The sequence below is a fragment of the Mus musculus genome, chromosome 9, assembly GCF_000001635.26.
Source record: "Mus musculus strain C57BL/6J chromosome 9, GRCm38.p6 C57BL/6J".
In the NCBI taxonomy this organism is placed as follows: Eukaryota; Metazoa; Chordata; class Mammalia; order Rodentia; family Muridae; genus Mus; species Mus musculus.
Window position 1 is genome coordinate 21,609,949 of NC_000075.6, and position 18,657 is coordinate 21,628,605.

General features: G+C 45.9%; 1 protein-coding gene and 1 non-coding gene across 14 annotated transcripts in view; one reads left to right on the forward strand and one right to left on the reverse strand.

Annotated features, from left to right (window-relative positions):
* Nucleotides 1-3,495: 3,495 nt before the first annotated feature.
* Nucleotides 3,496-3,628, reverse strand: Mir1946b (microRNA 1946b). Its single transcript, NR_035496.1, has one exon. It is a non-coding gene; the product is annotated as a microRNA 1946b (primary transcript).
* Nucleotides 3,629-6,157: 2,529 nt separating this feature from the next.
* Smarca4 (SWI/SNF related, matrix associated, actin dependent regulator of chromatin, subfamily a, member 4) overlaps nt 6,158-18,657 on the forward strand; it is an 88,125-nt gene continuing 75,625 nt past the window's right edge. For 7 of the 13 annotated variants that reach the window (XM_011242434.1, XM_011242435.1, XM_006510122.2 and 4 more), the window contains exon 1: nt 6,158-6,221. Coding sequence is in view for 1 of the 13 variants with exons in the window: in XM_011242437.3 (XP_011240739.1) it covers nt 16,033-16,064 (32 nt within the window). In the remaining 12 variants the exon portion in view is untranslated. Of the gene's footprint in view, nt 6,453-13,765; nt 16,065-18,657 lie in introns of those variants that run through there. The other 6 variants (NM_001357764.1, NM_001174078.1, NM_011417.3 and 3 more) reach the window with 3 other exon arrangements.

Genomic DNA, 18,657 nt, shown 5'->3' on the forward strand with positions numbered 1-18,657 from the left:
GTCAGTGCTTTTAACCACTGAGCCATCTCTCCAGCCCTGTCAGTGGTTTTGGTGAGTCATGGTTTCAGGTTGTGTTAGCTCAGGGTTACATAACCTATTTAAGTGAGTCTCCCAGGCCCCACTCACCAGGCTTCATACTGGGTACTTCCCCTGGGTGACAGAGGCTGTGGTTCAGTGACCTAGCAGGAAGCTAAAGGTTTGATTCTCAGAACTGAATAAACTAGGGCTGGTGGTGTGTATCTATAATCTCAGCACTTAAGAGGTCGGAAGTTCAAGGTCATTTCTGGCTAATTGTTCAGTGCCATTCTGGGCTATACAAGACGCCATCTCAAACCAACAAACAAAAAATGGGTGCGGGCAAAAGGCCCAGTGGGTGAAGATGCTTGCCACCACACCAAGCCTAATGGCCTAATTTGGATTCCCAGATGGTGAGGTCCAGTAGAAGGAAAACATAGACTCCCCTAAATTATCCCCTGATCTTCACTATGCTGAACGTTCTTTTTCCTCCCCAAAGCAGATGAGGCTATGGGAAGAAAGGACAGAGAATGTACATGGAAAGGCAGAAGAGACCAGAGAGAGAATAAGGGTATTGCTGGCAGGTTCCATGACACCTGGCTCACATTCCAGGGTCTGCTTACCATGGGCGTGGGAATCCATAAGAGTTTCCATCTGGTAGTGGTATGACTGGACAGTGTAATCCCAGCCTGCAGGAGGCTAAGACAGGGTCATGAGTTTGAGTTCAGCCTAAAGATAGTGAGAAGCTTTTCTCTAAAATCAACCAGGAACAAACCCCTGTGCTGGTTGATAGATCATTCTAGCTATGGCCAGCCAATAAGTGGGTAGTAGCATAATGGGATGGTCAGAAGGTAACCTCAGTGAGGCATGGTGGCTCATACCTGTCATCCTAGCACTTCAGAATTTGAGGAAGAGAATCAGGAGGTCAAGGCCATCCTCAGCTTCTTAAGAATTCCAGCTCCAGCCGGGCGTGGTGGTGCACGCCTTCAATCCCAGCAGAGGAGGCAGATTTCTGAGTTCGAGGCCAGCCTGGTCTACAAAGTGAGTTCCAGGACAGCCAGGGCTATACAGAGAAACCCTGTCTTGGAAAAAAAAAAAAGAATTACAGCTGGATCTGGGCTACTTGAGACACTATCTTCAAAATTAACATGGTTCAGCAGATAAAGGCACTTGCTGCCAACCCTGACAACTTGGGACTCACAGGGTAGGGTAAAACTGGCTTCTGCAAATTTCTCTGAGCTCAACATGAGCATCACGGCCCTCTCATACATGCATGTGTGCATGTACACGCGTGCACACATGCACATATACATGTAATAAAACATGTTTTTTAGAAATTTCAGGGCAGGAGAGATGGCTCAGCTCTTAAGAGCACTAACTGCTCTTCCAAAGGTCCAGAGTTCAAAACACAGCAACCACATGGTGGCTCACAACCATTCCTACTGAGATCTGACGCCTTCTTCTAGAGTGTCTGAAGATAGCTACAGTCTACTTACATATAATAATAAATAAATCTTTGGACCGGAGCGAGTGGAGGTCCTGAGTTCAATTCCCATAATGGCTCACAACCATCTTAGTACACCTACACTGTACTCATACACATAAATCTTTTAAAAAGCATTTCAGGGCGAGCCAGGCAGTAGTGGTGCCTGCCTCTGATCCCAGCAGCTAGAGCAGATGAAGGCTGAGATTGAGGCTAGGTCTACATGGACAGTTCTAGGACAGCCTGGACTGCATAAGGAGATCCTGTCTCTAAAACCCCCAGGCAACGTGGTGACGAATGCCTCTAGTTCCAGTACTTGGGAGGCAGAGGCAGGTGGAGCTCTGAGTTCCAGGCCAGCCTGGTCTTCAGAGCGAGGCCAGTCTTGTCTAATGAGCGAGTTCCAGGACAGCCAGGGCTATGCAAAGAAACCCTGCCTTGAAAAAATACAACCACCCACCTCCCACCCAAAACAGATAATAACAAAAAACAAGAAAACTCCAAAAACTCGCTGCTCTTGCAAAGAACCAGGGTTCAATTCCCAATGACCACATCAGGTGACTGACAATTATTGTCTATAATTCCAGCTGCAGCAGGAACTGCAGTTTTCTTGCCTATGTGGGCACCTGCACTCATGTGCACATATCTATGCACACACATAGGCAAACTCACAAATATCTGCTTGCCTCTCAAGTGCTGGGAGAGTAACAATGTATGCTGTTAATAGAAAAAAAAAAAACCCAAAAACAATTTACCTTGGAAGTGGTGACACATGTCTTTGATCCCAGCAAGGGAGGCAGAGGCAGGTGAATCTCTGTGAGTTCCAGGACAGCGTGGTCTACAGAGCAATTTCCAGGACAGTGGGGCTACACAGAAAAACCCTTTCTCAATAAGTAGATAAATAGAACCAAAAACTTAAAAATTTGAGTGAAGAAGGAAACTTTATTACTTTTCTGTAGCTGTGATAGACCAAAAGCAACTTGGGGAGGAAAGATTTTATTTCAGCTTATAGTTCCATAATTGAATGAAGTCAGTTCAGGAACCTAGAAGCAGAAACCATGGAGAAATGCTTACTGCCTTGCTCACTGGCTTATTCTCAGCGAGCTTTCTTACACAGCTGAGGCCCATCTGCAAAGGGATTGTGCCACCCACAGTGGGTGGTCCCACATCAATCATTAGTCAAGGCAGTCTTTTATACACATGACCACAGTAGAGTCTAATAGAGGCAGTTTGTCATCTGAGATTCCCTTTTCCATAGTGACTCAAGCTTGTTTCAGTTGACAAAACTAACCAGGACAAGGAAGAGGTCCAGACCCCACTTGTCTACTTCCTTAACAATAAACTTTAAGCCTGGCTGTGGTGGCGCACACCTTTAATTCCAGCACTTGGAAGGCAGAGGCAGGTAGATTTCTGAGTTCAAGGCCAGCCTGGTCTACAGAGTGAGTTCCAGGACTGCCAAGGTTACACAGAGAAACCCTGTCTCAAAAAACAAACAAACAATAAGGTTTAGAAAGCCGTCAGCTGGCTTGGTCCTGAGGGGTCCTAGTAAAAGTTACTGCTTCTGTTTTACAGATGGAGAACACAAGACAATGTTGGATCCAGCATACTTGTGTGCTAACTATGAAGTCTGGCTTATACCTGGTCCAGCTTTTGTATATATTTGGACTCTTGTTCATGATTTTCCTGGTACGTACCTATCTAGAATGGAAAAGACCCAATTTGTTGATGCAGGTTGAGTGTTTGGCAGAGTTGCCCACTCAATAGACAGGCAGCCTGGTCTCTGTTTATCACCACCCCCTCCCACCCATTTTTCTCTCTTTTCTTTTTCTTTCTTTCTTCCTTTTTTTTTTCTTTTCTTTTCTTTTTTCTTTTTTTTTGTTATTTGTTATTTTGTTTCTCGAGACAGGGTTTCTCTGTGTAGCCCTGGCTGTCTTGGAACTCACTCTGTAGACCAGGCTGGCCTCGAACTGAGAAATCTGCCTGTCTCTGCCTCCCAAGTGCTGGGATTAAAAGCATGTGCCACCACTGCCCGGCACTTTCCCCTTTTCTTACCCTGTGAAGCAGTCTCATATAGCCAGATAGCCTCAAATTCACTCTGAAAGCTGGGCAGTGGTGGCGCACGCCTTTAATCCCAGCACTCCGGAGGCAGACCCAGGTAGATTTCTGAGTTTGAGGTCAGCCTGCTCTACAGAGTGAGTTCCAGGACAGCCAGGGCTACACAAAGAAACCCTGTCTCAAAAAAAAAAAAAAATCTCTCTGAAGCTGAGGATGACTTTGCACTATGGATCTTCATGCCTCTGCATTTCTATTTCTGAGACCACAGGCACGTGTCTCTATGCCTGTATGTCTAGTTTACTCAGTGTTGGCGATGGAACCCAGGGTTTCATGCATGCCAGTCACACACTACAAGCAAGAATTATACTCTCACCCTCCTAGTCCATAGATGATACTTAAAAAGAAATCTAGCCAGGTCGTGATGGTGCACACCTTTAGTCCAGGCAGTCAGTAGGCAACAGCAAGCAAATCTACAGATTTGAGGCCAGCCTACTGAAGGGCTACACATAGAAACCCTGTCTTGAAAAACAAAAACAGCAGGGCAGTGGTGGCGTGTGCCTTTAATCCCAGCACTTGGGAGGCAGAGGCAGGTGGCTTTCCGAGTTGAGGCCAGCTTGGTCTACAGAGTGAGTTCCAGGACAGCCAGGACTGCACAGGGAAACCCTGTCTCAAAAAAGAAAAAAAAAAAAGAAAACAATTTAAAAATATATTAAAAAAATTAAAAATCTAGTATGGCTGGTACTGGTAGCACATGCCTTTAATTATGGCACTCTGGAGACAGAGAGAGGGGAGAGAGAGAGAGAGAGAGAGAGAGAGAGAGAGAGAGAGAGAGAGAGAGAGAGAATATTCTAGTATTCCTAGTACTCAGGCGAAGCTCCTGAGTTGGAAGCAGTTCTGGCCCCCGAGAAGTGTTGGGAACGGAATGGAGGTCCTCTGCAAGGGCAAGTGCTCTTAACTGCTGAGCCACCTATCCAGTCACCAAAATTTATTTTTTTGAGAAAATTTATTTTTTTGAGAAAATCTCATTATGTAACCTTGGCAGGCCTGGAACTCACTATGTGGATAAAGTTGGCCACAAACAAAGATCAGCTTGGTGAGATTAAGGACAAATGCCACTAAACTCCGGCTGAAAATAAACCTGAAAACCAGAACTGAGCTGTGTGTGTTGGGGGTGGGGTGGGGTGGGGGGTGGTGGTGGGGAAGCAGAGGCAGGTAGATGTCAGTTCGAGGTCACCCTGGTCTCAGGATCCAGTTCCAGGTCAGCCAGAGCTACACAAAGAAACTCTGTCCTCGAAAAACAAAAACAAAACAAAACAACCAAGCGAAAATACCATGATAGTTTGCCAGTCTTGGTATCTTGGGTCTGTAACCCTAGCGTTTAAGAGGCAGTAGCAGGCCAGTGATTTAATGGCCTGAAACATTCTTTTTTGTTCTTTGTGGCAGAAAACACCCTTTTGTTTGTTTACTTAGAGAAGGTCTCACTTTGTATCCATGGCTGCCCTGGAACCTCACTATGTAAAAGACCAAGCTGGATTGGTACATGCATGCAGCACTCAGGAAGGAAGATGTCTGAGTTCGAGGCCAGCTTAGTCTAGAGCAAGTGCCAGGACAGCCACGGCTACACAAAGAAAACCCGTCTTAAAAAACTAAAGACAGCCGGGCGTGGTGGCGCACGCCTTTAATCCCAGCACTCGGGAGGCAGAGGCAGGCGGATTTCTTGAGTTCGAGGCCAGTCTGGTCTACAGAGTGAGTTCCAGGACAGCCAGGGCTACACAGAGAAACCCTGTCTCGAAAAACCAAAAAAATAAAAACAAACAAACAAACAAACAAACAAACCATAAAGACACACAACAAAAACAAGTAACACCTTGGTAACAAACTCAAGAGATCCACCTGCCTCTGCCTCCCGAACACTACCAAATATTTTAAAAACTCAACCAGAGGCATGAATCTACAGATTTGGACAGAGTTCTATGCTCCAAGGCTAATGGCTTTCTTGGAAATCAGAAGTTAAATTGTGAATATGGCTGTTTCTACCTCACACTCTGTATTTTACTTATTCATTCGGTTGCCTCCCCACAGACTGTAATAGAGGGCAGCAAGTAGCCGATAGCAGCTCAATAAATATTTGTAAAGCTAATTACTGGGCCTCAGCAGGTTCTGCAGGAAATGTGGCCAGGGCAGAGTCTTGCAGAGCAGGCAGGGCAGCGCCAGAACCAGGATCAAAGCGTTTCCCGGGCCTGCACTTAGCACCGCGTGGGCTCTGCCGGTCCTGGGATAGCTTGGCCATCTCTCCGCTTCTCTTTCCTCCCTGGGTGCTCCAACTGCTCCGAGCCTGAGGACTTTAATTTCATCCTTACTATCTCCCATCTGGACCACCCACCCCCTCCCCCAACCTTTAAGCGTCGCCGCAGTGCTACCCCCACTGCGCATGCCTCCCGGCTTGAGGCCCAGTTTCGTGCCTGGGAGGTAGATGTGCGCTTGCGCAGAGCCGCCCCGAGCCCCCCACAGGGGCGGTGCACCAGGATCTTGTGCAGCCTCTGGGCCCGCCCACCTCCTCGCGCCCTCAAAGGACTAGTACGCGTGCGCACAGCGAATGGCTGAGCATGCGCGCAGAGAGCGGAAGGGTGGGCTGGCGCGCGCACGAGGCCGGCCGGGCAGCGGAAGCAGGGCAAGTGGAGCGGGTAGACAGGGAGGCGGGGGCGCGCGGCGGGCGCGTGCGGTGGGGGGGGGTGGCCTGGCGAAGCCCAGCGGGCGCGCGCGCGAGGCTTTCCCACTCGCTTGGCAGCGGCGGAGACGGCTTCTTTGTTTCCTGAGGAGAAGCGAGACGCCCACTCTGTCCCCGACCCCTCGTGGAGGGTTGGGGGCGGCGCCAGGAAGGTTACGGCGCCGTTACCTCCAGGTAAGGAATGGAGGCTCCCGGGCGGAACCAGGCTCCCGGGGCTTGGGCAAGACGGTTTGAATGAAGCGGAGGCGCCGGGAGGGGGAGGGGGCAGCTGGGCGACCAAAGCGGGGTCGCGGTACGGCGGCGCCTGAGGGTCAAGAAGCCCTGCGCGCGCGTCTCAGGCCGCAGTGCAGCGAGACCGCGGCGGCTTCCTGACTGTGGCCGGCGAGGCGGGTGGCTCTGGGCCGCGTGAAGGCCGCGCGCGCGTTCTCGTAGGGTCTTGGACAAAGCTTCTTCCCTTTGGCGTTTCAGAGATCCAGATCCCCCACTTTAATTTCTGTGGACCCCAACTTTGAACAGTGGCTAGGTGTCGTGGGCTTTTCTGGCCTCGTTTGTAACGGGTGGGATCCCAATGCCCTGTGGTCGGGCGTCGGGAGCAACATTTTTACCTCAGTTATTGATGCCCAGTGTAGCTTGGACACAGTCATGAGCCCTCTTCGGTCTCCAGACCTTACTTTCTTCATGTTTATTATTTTTTTTTTTGATAAATTTCATTATTGCAGATTTTGAAGGAAAAATAAAGAATTTCTTCCATGGCTTCAAAATGTTTGCCTAAAAAGTGAAAGATGCCTGGGGACGTTTGCTCTCGGCGGCATTGTTTTTCTTTTGAGTCCCTTGGCCCTTCCCAGTTTTTAAGATAGGGTTTTTTATTTTAAAACACCGAAGGCAAGTGTTTTGTGCGGGTCCGAAGACATCTACTTGATCCCTTTTACCTCCAGTGACTCCTCAGGAACTAGAAACAAGTTTTTGTTTGAACTGACAGACAGCCTTTGAGTTTGATGCCCAGCGCCGGCTGCTGTCAGCTTGCTGTGTGGCCTTAGGCGAAATCGCTAATCTCGCCAAACCTCTTGGTTTCCTCCTTTGTACAAGGGAATTACTTTCGCTGTTAGGATTGGGAAGAACTAGGCAAATCGTTCCTACATCATCATTATTCTGATTTTGAAGACAGACTCTTATAACCTAGGCTGACATCCAGCTCCTCATGTAGACCAGGCTGGCTTCATCCTCACTTTGCTGCCTCCACCTCCCAAGTGCTGGGATGATGTTCAGCCAGGCTTCCTGCCCTGTTCTTTGTTCTTGACTGGTCCAGCAGATAGTTGAATCTTTTACTTTGTGTTACATGTCTGGTAGGGGAATGGGCAGTAAATATGGGGACGTTTCTCCTTGGCCTGCATGTGTATTAATTCATTAAGAAGTTTTGGGTTTGTTTTGATTCTCCTGGCCCCCTTCTGTTCTCACTGTATAGTCCTGGCTGTCCTAGAACTCTGTTACCGGCTGCCCTCAAATTCACACAGATTGGCCGCCTCTGCCCTCTGAGTACTGGGATTAAACTCTTGCATTAGCAAAGCCCTTAAGGCCACTTATGTTTTATTTTTATTTATTTATTATTTTTTATTTTTTAAGATTTATTTATTATTATATCTAAGTACACTGTAGCTGTCTTCAGACTCTCATTTCGGATAATTGTGAGCCACCATGTGGTTGCTGGGATTTGAACTCAGGACCTTCTAAAAGGCAGTCAGTGCTCTTAACCACTGAGCCATCTCTCCTGCCCTTGTTTTTTTTTTTTTTTAATTAATTCAGTTTTGTTTGTTTTTTGTTTTTCCAGACAGGGTTTCTCTGTATAGCCCTAGCTGTCCTGGAACTCACTCTGTAGACCAAGGTGGCCTTGAACTTAGAAATTTGCCTGCCTCTGCCTCCTGAGTGCTGGGATTAAAGGTGTGTGCCACCATGCCCTGTTTATTTGTTTTTTTGAGACAGGGTCTCTCTGTGCAGCCCTGGCTGTCCTGGAACTTGCTTTATAGACCAGGCTGACTTCTAGCTGAACTCAGAGCTGCCTGCCTCTGCCTGGGATTCACACTGAGCCACCAGTGCCAAGCAGTTTAAAGCATTACAATTCCTTATTTATTTGTGTGTGGAGGTCAGAGAGACTTTGCCGGGGTCATTTCTCCCCTCCTTCATGTGGTTTCCCGAGATTGAACTCAGGTAGTCAGTTTTCAGTGCAAGTTACCTGTTGAGTCATTTCTCCTTTCCCTAAGTCTTAAGTGTGTTGAATTTTTGAGGTGTTGATCAAAGTTGATCCTGTACATGCTAGGGAAGTAAGTGTCCTTCCACCAAGCTAGTATCCTGCAAGCATTGTTTTGATTTTGCTATTTTTTTATTAATGTGGGTTTTTTGTTGTTGTTTGTTGTTTTGGGTGTTGTTAAGCTTGGAATCCATGGCACTGTGCATGGTAGACATGTATTGTATGTATGTATGTATGTATGTATGCATCTCTCTAACCCTTTGGCCTGCCGTTTAAGCCTCATACCCTATCTTGTGAAGGGACAGAGTGGTTGCCCAAGGGAGCAGTGGTGGGCATGTCTAGAAGGTTGCATGAAGGAGGAATCTTCATTCAAAATTAGGGAAGATGTGTCTCCCCTGGCCCCATAGCTGGGAGTGGAGCGATGTCATCACAGCTGCTGCTCTGTCTGTCTCCAGCAGGCAATAATGGGACAGGAGAGGGGTGGTCCTTGGGAGGGATGAACTTGGGGATTGGTACAAGATCCAAAGCAATAAATATTTGTTGCCGCTGCTTGGCTTTGAACTTTCCAGGCCATTGCTCTTCTAGCCCCAGATGTCACTGCTTTGAAAGTGATGAAGTCACTGGTGAAGTCTGGGGGTCCTGGTTTGGTGGTTTGTTTGTGAGTGGGTGTGAAAAGTGTTAGTTCTTTTTTTGAACTTAAAAAATTGTATTTTTTTTTTTTTTTAAAGATTTATGTATTTTATGTGAGTACACTGTAGCTGTCTTCAGACACACCAGAAGAGGACATTGGATCCCATTACAGATGGTTGTGAACCACCATGTGGTTGCTGGGATTTGAACTCAGGACCTCTGGAAGAGCAGTCAGTGCTCTTAACCACTGACCCATCTCTCAAGCCCCTTGTATTTGTTTAATTGTGTGTGATATATGGAGGTCAGAGGACAACTTTTAGGAGTGGGTTTTATACCACATGAGTCCTGGGGATTGAATTGCAGGTCATATTATTGGCAGCAAATGCTTTTACCTGCTGATCCTTCTTGCTGTCAAGGGTGCGAGTTCTTCAGGGTTCTCTAGTTCTTATGCAGCCCCTGAGTCCTGGCACTCACCTGTGAAACCGGGACCACTGGGATGTCACTGTACCTGGTGATAGGCTTGAATGAAATGACATGCAAATCTGCTAACTGTAGCAAACACCATTTGTTTTTTTGTTTTTTGTTTTTTGTTTTCGAGATTGAGATAAGACTTCTCTGTATAGCCCAGGCTGCCTCCATCTTCCTGCCTCTGCCTCTAGAGTTCTGGGATCAAAGGTGTGAGCCACCAATGCCTGGCATGGGTATTATTTGTTTTGTTTTGTTTTTTTAAAAAGATTTATTTATTATTATATGTAAGTACACTGTAGCTGTCTTCAGACACACCAGAAGAGGGCATCATATCTTATTATGGATGGTTCTGAGCCACCATGTGGTTGCTGGGATTTGAACTCGGGACCTTCTGAAGAGCAGTCAGTGCTCTTAACCGCTGAACCATCTTGCTAGCCCTTGGATAATATTTGTTAAAGTTAATATTCTGGTTTCATTTCTTTCTTTTTTTTGGGGGGGGGAAGGGTTCGAGACAGGGTTTCTCAGTATAGCCCTGGCTGTCCTGGAACTCACTTTGTAGACCAGGCTGGCCTCGAACTCAGAAATCCGTCTGCTTCTGCCTCCCAAGTGCTGGGACTAAAGGCATGCGCCACCACGCCTGGCCTCTGGTTTCATTTCTATTAATTCTTTTTTGTGGTGCTGGGAACAACCTAGAGTTTACTTATGATAGGTATGGTTGTTTGAATGAGAATAGCCCTCATAGGTTCATGTATTTGAAAGCCTGGCAGAACTGGTTTTGGGAAGGATTAGATATGTGTCTTTGTTGGAGGAGGTGTTTCAATGGGGGTGAGATTGAGAGTCAAAAGCCCATGTCAGGCCCAGTCTCTCTCTGCTGCCTCCCTGTATATCAAATGTGATTTCTCAACCGCTGCTACAGGATCATGCCTGCCTGTTGCCACACGCTCCCCTCTGTGATGGTCATAGACTCAGCCTCGGAAACTATAAGCAGGAGCCCAAATAAATTTAATCTTGGATATGGTGTCTTCACAGCAGTAGGAAAGTGCTTTGCCGTTAGGCTATACTTTCTTTGTTATTTTTTGTGGTAGATTATGGGTACTGGGAACTGAACTTGGGTCCTTTGCAAGAGCAGCAGTGCTCTTAACCTCTGAACTTTCTTTCTGGATCTCATGTTGAACACTTTTAAAATATTTACTGTCCATCTGTAGTTCTAGAAAGAATTTTGTTTTCATTTTATTAGCTTGTTTGTTGATTGTCAGTCTTTTCTAGGGCATATTTAATTTTTGCAAGTTTATTTTGTGTGTGCACATGCAAAGGGAGAGGAGGATTCCACTGTGGGAACTAGATCCTTGCTCTGTCAAAGCAAGAAATTATTGCAAGTGAGACATTTTGTAATACACCGCTTTTGCAGAAAGGAATGCTAGCATAGAGAATAGGCAAAAATGGTTGGCTTTGTTTGTTTGTTTGTTTGTTTGTTTTTTAAAAAAGGGGCTCATTATGTAGCAGGGCAGATTTGGAATTCAGACCAGGCTGGCCTCAGACTTCCGCCTGCCTCTGTCTCCTGAGTGCTCCACCACACCCAGGACTCAAGACTGCTTTGTTTTACATTGTGAGTGTGTGTGTGTGTGTGTGTGTGTGTGTGTGTGTGTGTTTGTTTGTTTGTGTGGTGTGTGTAAAATAGTCATGAGGTCAGAGGTCAACTTTAAGGAACTGGTTCTCCTTCAATCAAGTGAGTTATAAGTCAAACTCAGATCATTGGGCTAAGTGGCAAGTGCCCTGACTTAATTAGGGGTCTTTTTTTCTTTTTCTTTTTTTTTTCTGCATTGAAACCAAAAGGAAGCTGGGGGAAAAAGGGTTTATTTGGCTTACACTTCCATGTTGCTGTTCATCAGAAGTCAGTACTGGAACAGGGCAGGCACCTGGATGGATGCAGGAGCTGATGCAGAGAGCATAGACAGGTGCTGCTTACTGGCGTGCTCTCCATGGCTTTCTCAGTCTGCTTTCTTATAGAACCCAGGACCACCAGCCCAGGATGGCCCCACCCAGGGTGGGCTAGACCACCCCATCAATCCATATTAAGATAATGCCTTATAGCCAGATCATATGGAATCATTTTCTCAATTGAGGTTCCCTCCTTTCATAGAACTCTAGTTTATGTGTCAAGTTGACATAAGACCAGCCACACATGCCTTTAACCCGATGAGCCACCATGATTGCTCCTTTTTGTTTTGTTTTTTTAAAGATTTATTTATTTCATGTGTGTGGATATACCATTGCTGTCTTCAGACACACCAGAAGAGGGCACTGGATCCCATTACAGATGGTTGTGAGCAGTCAGTATTCTTAACCACTGAGCCATCTCTCCAGCTTGTTTTGTTTTTTAATACAGTATTTCTCTGTGTAGCCCTGACTATCCTAGAACTTGATCTGTAGACCAGGCTGGCCTTGAACTCGGAGATCCTTCTGCCTTTGCCTCCCAAGTGCTGGAATTAGAGGCTTGTTTTTGTTTTTTTTCTTTTTGGTTTTTCGAGACAGGGTTTCTCTGTATAGCCCTGGCTGTCCTGGACCTCACTTTGTAGACCAGGCTGGCCTCGAACTCAGAAATCCACCTGCCTCTGCCGGAATTAGAGGCTTGTACTGCTACCACCTTGCCCTAATTATTTTTTTGAGATAGGCTCTTGCATAGCCTAGGTTGGCCTGGAGCTTGCTATGTAGTTGAAGGTGATCTTTTACTGTTTGTTTTTTCCTTTTTGATAGGGTCTAACCACATATTCCAGACTGGCCTCAAACTCATGGCAATCCTCTTGTCTCAGCCTCTTAAGGTCTGGCTTAAGGCATTGGTGTTTCATTTTTCTTTCTTCATGGTAAGATGTACCATAGCATCTCACTGAGTGGCTAGCAAGGGTTCTGTTCTGTTTGTTTGTTCTTTCCTTCTTTTCTTTTCTTTTCTTTTCTTTTCTTTTCTTTTCTTTTCTTTTCTTTTCTTTTTTAGATTTACTTATTTATTTATATGAGTACACTGTGGCTGTCTTCAGACACCCACCAGAAGAGGGCATACAGATGGTTGTGAGCCACCATGTGGTTGCTGGGAATTGAACTCAGGACCTCAGGCAGAGAAGTCAGTGCTCTTAACTGCTGAGCCATCTCTCCAGCCCCGTTCTGTGCTTTCATAAGCTGTAGTAGCATTGAAAAATAATTGAAAGTTCAGGGATTTTGATTTGTTTTATTGTTTTTAACCAAGAATTTGGAGCTGTGATCTAGCTTAGTGATAGCCTAGTATGCACTAGGCCCTAGAGTCTTATCTCCAGTCAACACAAGCACAGACATAGTCTATAGTAAACATGGGTCTGGAGGGATGGAGATGTTAAGAGCCCAGCTGGGTGGTCTTGCCTTTGATCCCAGCACTCAGGAGGCAGAGGCAGGTAGATCTCTCTGAGCTCCAGGCCAGCCTGGTGTACAGGCTGAGTTCTGGGATATCCAGAACTACACAGAGAAACATTGTCTCAAAAATTTAAGGGGCTGGAGAGATGGATGGCTCAGCAGTTAAGAGGACTTCCGAAGGTCCTGAGTTCAATTCCCAGCAACCACATGGTGGCTCACAACCATCCGTAATGAGATCTGGCACCCTCTTCTGGAGTGTCTGAAGACAGCTACAGTGTACTTACATATAATAAATAAATCTTTAAAAAAAAATTTAAAAGGATTTTTTTTTCGAGGCTGGCTTTCTCTGTATAGCCCTGGCTGTCCTGTAACTCACTCTGTAGACCAGGCTGGCCTTGAACTCAGAAATCCTCCCGCCTCTGCCTCCCAAGTGCTGGGATTAAAGGCGTGTGCTACCACTGCCCAGCTAAAAGGTTTAAAAAAAGAGTATTGGCAGCTCTTTCAAAGAGCCCAGGTTCCATTCCTAGCAGATATATGGTGGATCACAGCAGTCTGTAACTCCATTCCTAGGAGAGCCTATGCCTTCTTCTGGCCTCTGTGGGCGCTGCACAGAGGCCAGAGTTACACAGAATTACACAGGCATCCATGCAAGCAGAGCACCCACACACATGAAATAATAGTTACAACAATGGAAAAACTGTGTGAATCTGTTTTTGTTAGTTTGTGTTTTGATCTTTAGACCAGGCTGGCCTCGGATGCACAGAGATCCATCTGCCTCTTCCTCCCCAGTGCTGGGATTAAAGGTGTGCACTATCCCTGCCTTGTATGAAAACTGTTCTTTGATTTTTTTACTGTTACTTAACAAAATATCTCAGAGTTTAGTCATTCGTCTCATAAACACAAACATAAATAAATAATTAAATGATTTTTTTTAAGTGGGCTGAAGAAATGGCTCTGCTGGAAAGACTGTACTTTTCTTTCAGAGGATCAAAGTTTGGTTTCCAGCATCCACATTGGGTGTCACATAACTACCTAATTTTCACAACTCCAGCTCCAGGAGGATCTGATAGCCTTGATTTTCCTTTGTGCTCATGCGCATATACCCAAGGCACAGACACACAGATACACATAATTAAAGATAATAACATTCAAAAATTGTGTGTCCCGGTGTGGGTATGTCCATGTGAGTGCAGGTACCTGTGGAGGCCAGAAGAGAAAATGAGTTGATCCTCTGGCTGGGTCTGGAGTTACAGGTAGTGTGAGCTGTCCTGCATGTGTGCTGCGGTTGAACTCTTGTTCTTTGTAAGAGCAATAAATGCTGAGCCATCTCTTCGGACCCTAAAATAATAGAAAATAAAATGGATTGGTAATGTGGCTCAGTGGTGGAACATTTGCTTAGCATATTTTATCCTGTGTTCAGGCAGTCACACTACACACTGAATGTTTAAAAGCTCTGAATGAAAGTGACAGTATTATCTGGGATATGTCAAGGATTTGTCAGTCAAGACCAGGAGATCTTACTGATGTCATAACGTAGCAGAAGTGTTAAGCTCATTAAGGTAACTCGTGATTTTGGTGTTTGCTGTGTGACTGCAGCTGCTGTTATGCAGTTTTCCATATGTGGAGTTGGGAGGCTTTGTCTGGGGGTTGGTTGACTTTCCTATAGCTGCTTGAAAGGAGGGGGCTCTTGTTGACTTTGTTTTCCACCAGGAAGGCGCTATATGCAGACATAAACAAGTGGATATTAGCAGACACAGACCAGCCCTGATTCCTCCCATTTGTTTGTACCCCAAGCTGGTTTCTAGAGCTTTTATGAGATGGACTCAGGCAGCCAAGGCTGGCTTCAAATTCATTATGTGCCTGAGAATGACCCTGAACACCACCCTTCACCTCCCAAATGCTAGGATGACAGGAGTGGAATATATTGTTTGACTTTTTTTGAGGGGTAGGGTGGGGACTGTTTAGGTCTTATTATATAGTCTAGCTGGTCTGGAATTCAGTTGAAGCTCCTGTTAGCATTGATGTTTGGGTCCTTCTTTCTGCCTCACTCTCTCTCCTATGTGCTAAGGTAGGGTATGTGCCACCATGGTCAGCTAACAGTTTGACTTTTGTGTTCACCAGTCAGTGTGGTAAAATTGCTCAGGGTGTAGCTTGGTTTGTAGAGTGCTTGTTGGCACATATGATGAAATCCTGGGTTTCATACAGCATAAACCAGCATGGTGGTGCATGCCTGTAACCCCAGCACTTAGGAGGTGGAGGCACTAGGATTAGAGCAGTGTAGGGTTAAGCTGGGTGTGGTGGTGCAGGCTTTTAATCCCAGAACAAGAAGCAAAGTTAGCAGAGGTAGGTGAGTTTGAGGTCAACCTAATCTATATAGTTCCAGGTCAGCTAGGCTACATAGTGAGTCTGTATGTCTCAAAAACACAAATAAACGAAATCCTCAAGTCCAGCAACAGAAAAACAAGCAGTGTGCCCATTTTTAACAGTGGTGACTGACTGTCAGTTTTAAGTTGTTTTGCCAGCTGGGTATGCTTCACTGGCTCAGGAAGCAGGTGGCTACATGACAGTTGCTGCATCACCTGTGACAGTGGGAGGTGTCAATCAGGGACATCTGATGTGCTTCTTGTGTGTCCTAAAAGTCTCAGGAGAATTGCACGGTGGGCCATCTCACTGTGCCCTTGGAGTTTAAATCTGGAATCAGGTGGACATGTGTGGTGTTGATGACAGCCACTGCTATTTACTCCCCAGCTCATCCTCTGTCAGCAAGAGGTTCAGTGACCTCTGTAGGTATTGTCCTGTCGCTCCCTCCTTCTCTCTCGTACATCGTCCTCTGTGCCCCTGGTGGGGCCTAGTGGGGCTGGAACCAACCTTAAACAAGAGAAAGGATATGGACAGATGTGTGTAACCTTACTGCAGATGTGGGGACCGAGCACAGTCTAGCCAGTGGTAAAAAGCCCATCCCAGGGGTGGATATAGCTTATATCCTTGTAGCCCCTCCCCCAGTCACTGTTGAGTTCATAAAGCTCCCTGAGGAGGATGAGGCCAGCCTGGTTCTCTCGGAGCCTATGGTGAGTGAGACTCTGTTTTTGTTTTTGTCCATATATGTCGTCTGTATGAGGGAGTCATATCTCTGGAACCTGGAATTACAGACAGTTGTGATTGTATGATTGTAGGTGCTGGGATTTAAGCCTGTGCTCTTTACCACAGAGCCATCTCTCCAGCACCTAGCGCTGAGATTTTTTTTTTTTTTTTTTTTTTTTTTTTTTTTTTTTTTGGTTTTTGGAGACAGGGTTTCTCTGTATAGCCCTGGCTGTCCTGGAGCTCACTCTGTAGACCAGGCTGGCCTCGAACTCAGAAATTTGCCTGCCTCTGCCTCCCAAGTGCTGGGATTAAAGGCGTGTGCCACCATACCTGGCCAGTGCTGAGATCTTAAGTAGTTTTCAAGTAAATGAAAATAGAAAGGATGCAAGATCCCAGATACCATACACAATTTCCTCCCTCCTTTCCTCCCTTCTTCCCTTCCTTCCTTTCTTCCTTCCGTTCTTTTGACAGGGTTTCCAAGTTTCTTTGTGTAGCCCTGGCTGTCCTAGAACTAGCTCTGTAGACATGCTGGCCACAAACTCAAAAAAAAAAAAACAAACAAACCAGAGTTTGTCTCTGGGTCTAGCTCTGTCTGTGCTGAGATTAAAGGTATGCTCCACCACCTCTCAGCACTATACACAATTTTTTTCCTTTTGTTTGTTTATTACATGTAGAGTGTTCTGCCTGCATGTATGCCTGCAGGCCAGAAGAGGGCACCAGATCTCATTATGGATGGTTGTGAGCCACTGTGTACTTTGAGAATTGAACTCAAGACCACTGGAAGAACAGCCAGTGCTCTTAACCTCTGAGCCATCTCTCCAGCCCTCCATACACAATTTCTAAGTCTAATTTTTTTGTGTGTGTGTGATTAACTTAATTGAATTTTCTGTATTGAGTTTTTGCTTATGTATGCAAGTGCCCTGGAGGCCAGAAGAGGATATTGGATCCCATAGAGCTAGGGTTACAGGTAGTCCTCAGGTGCTGGGAATCTAATTCAGGTTCTCTGCAAGAGCAGCAAGTGGTTTTTGTTTTTTAAATTTATTTTTGTGCTCTTTGCTCACATTATTTTTATTGTTTATATCTTTTGGGTCTGGACACTTTTGACCAAACAACAATATTACTTCTTTTTCTTTTTTTTTTTTTTTAATTTACAGCAAGAGTACCTAGTCATTGAGCTATCTTCTCCAGCCCCTAATCCCTAATCTTGTCTCACTGAACCTAGAGTAAGCCTATTCACTCATTTAGGTTGGCTTGTGAGCCCCAAGGTCTTCCTGTCACCTCCCTAGCACTGGGATTAGGCTCATGCAATTGTCACCTGGCTTTTTTTTTTTTTTTTTTTTTTTTTTTTTTTTTGGCACTGTGTGTTGTGTGGTGGCCCAGAGGTGGCAATGAACATCTTCCTTAATTTCTGTCTACCATGTATTTTGAGCTTTTGAAACCAGTCTCTAGCCCCTTGCTATGGTGGGCACAAGCAGTTAGTATTTACGTGGTGCTGGCACTCAGCCATGATGCTTTTCAGAGGAGGAGCTTCGCTCACTGAACCCCTTTCCAGCCCCTGTTGTTTGTTAGTGCAGCTGGCCACCTTCTTGCACTCGTCGACTTTCTGTTCCCTGTGCAGAGTTCTCTTGTTCTTTCCCAGTGTTAGGGTAGGCTGCTTGGCTGATGGTGGCTCTGCACACTTTCTGCCTTTTCTGCAGCCTGATGTTTCAGAGGCAGCAGCTAGAGGAGCAAGTGCTGTTTTCTTTTTAGGTCGATTTTATTTGTATGTGTATGCATGTGTCACATGTGCAGGTACCCAAAGAAGCCAGGAGGGTGTCAGAGGTCCTGGAACAGGAGTTGTATGACAGGATTTGTATGTGTTGGGAAATGAACTCTGGCTTCCTTGAAGAGCTCCAGCCCCCAAGTGATCTTCAAGAGCCTCTTGGTTTGTTTGTTTGTTTGTTTCGAGATGGTTTCTCTGTGTAGCCCTGGCTGTCCTGGAACTCACTCTGTAGACCAGGCTGGCCTCGAACTCAGAAATCCTCCTGCCTCTGCCTCCCAAGTGCTGGGATTAAAGGTTTGCACCACCACGCCCAGCACCTCTTGTATTTTATGTGGTGGTTTAAATGGTCATGGTTCTCATAACCTCAAGCATTTGAGCCCTAGGTAGTGCTGTCTGGGAGGGCGTAGGAGACAGGGCCTTGCTAGAGGAAGTAGCTCAGGTAGGTAGGGATTTAAGAGTGTATAGCCTTACCCTACTTTTTCTTCTTTTTACTTGTGACTGAGGATAGGACCTCACAGCTGCCTGCCACTTGCTGCCATACTTCCACACAGACATGATGGACTCTTAGTCCTTTAGAACCATAACCTGGAATGTAGTCTCTTTTCTATAGTCATGGTGTTTTATCACAACAATGAGTAACTAATAAACCTTCAAAAGCTGATCTGTTTTGTTTGTTTGTTTTCTTTTTTTCTTTTTGAGGTAGGGCTTGTGCTACATTTGATTTCCTGGACATGTCTCAATATGTAGACCAGGCTGGGCTGGCCTCTTAATTTGAGATCTGCTTACTGCTGCTCCATGTGTTGTGATTAAAGGCCTGT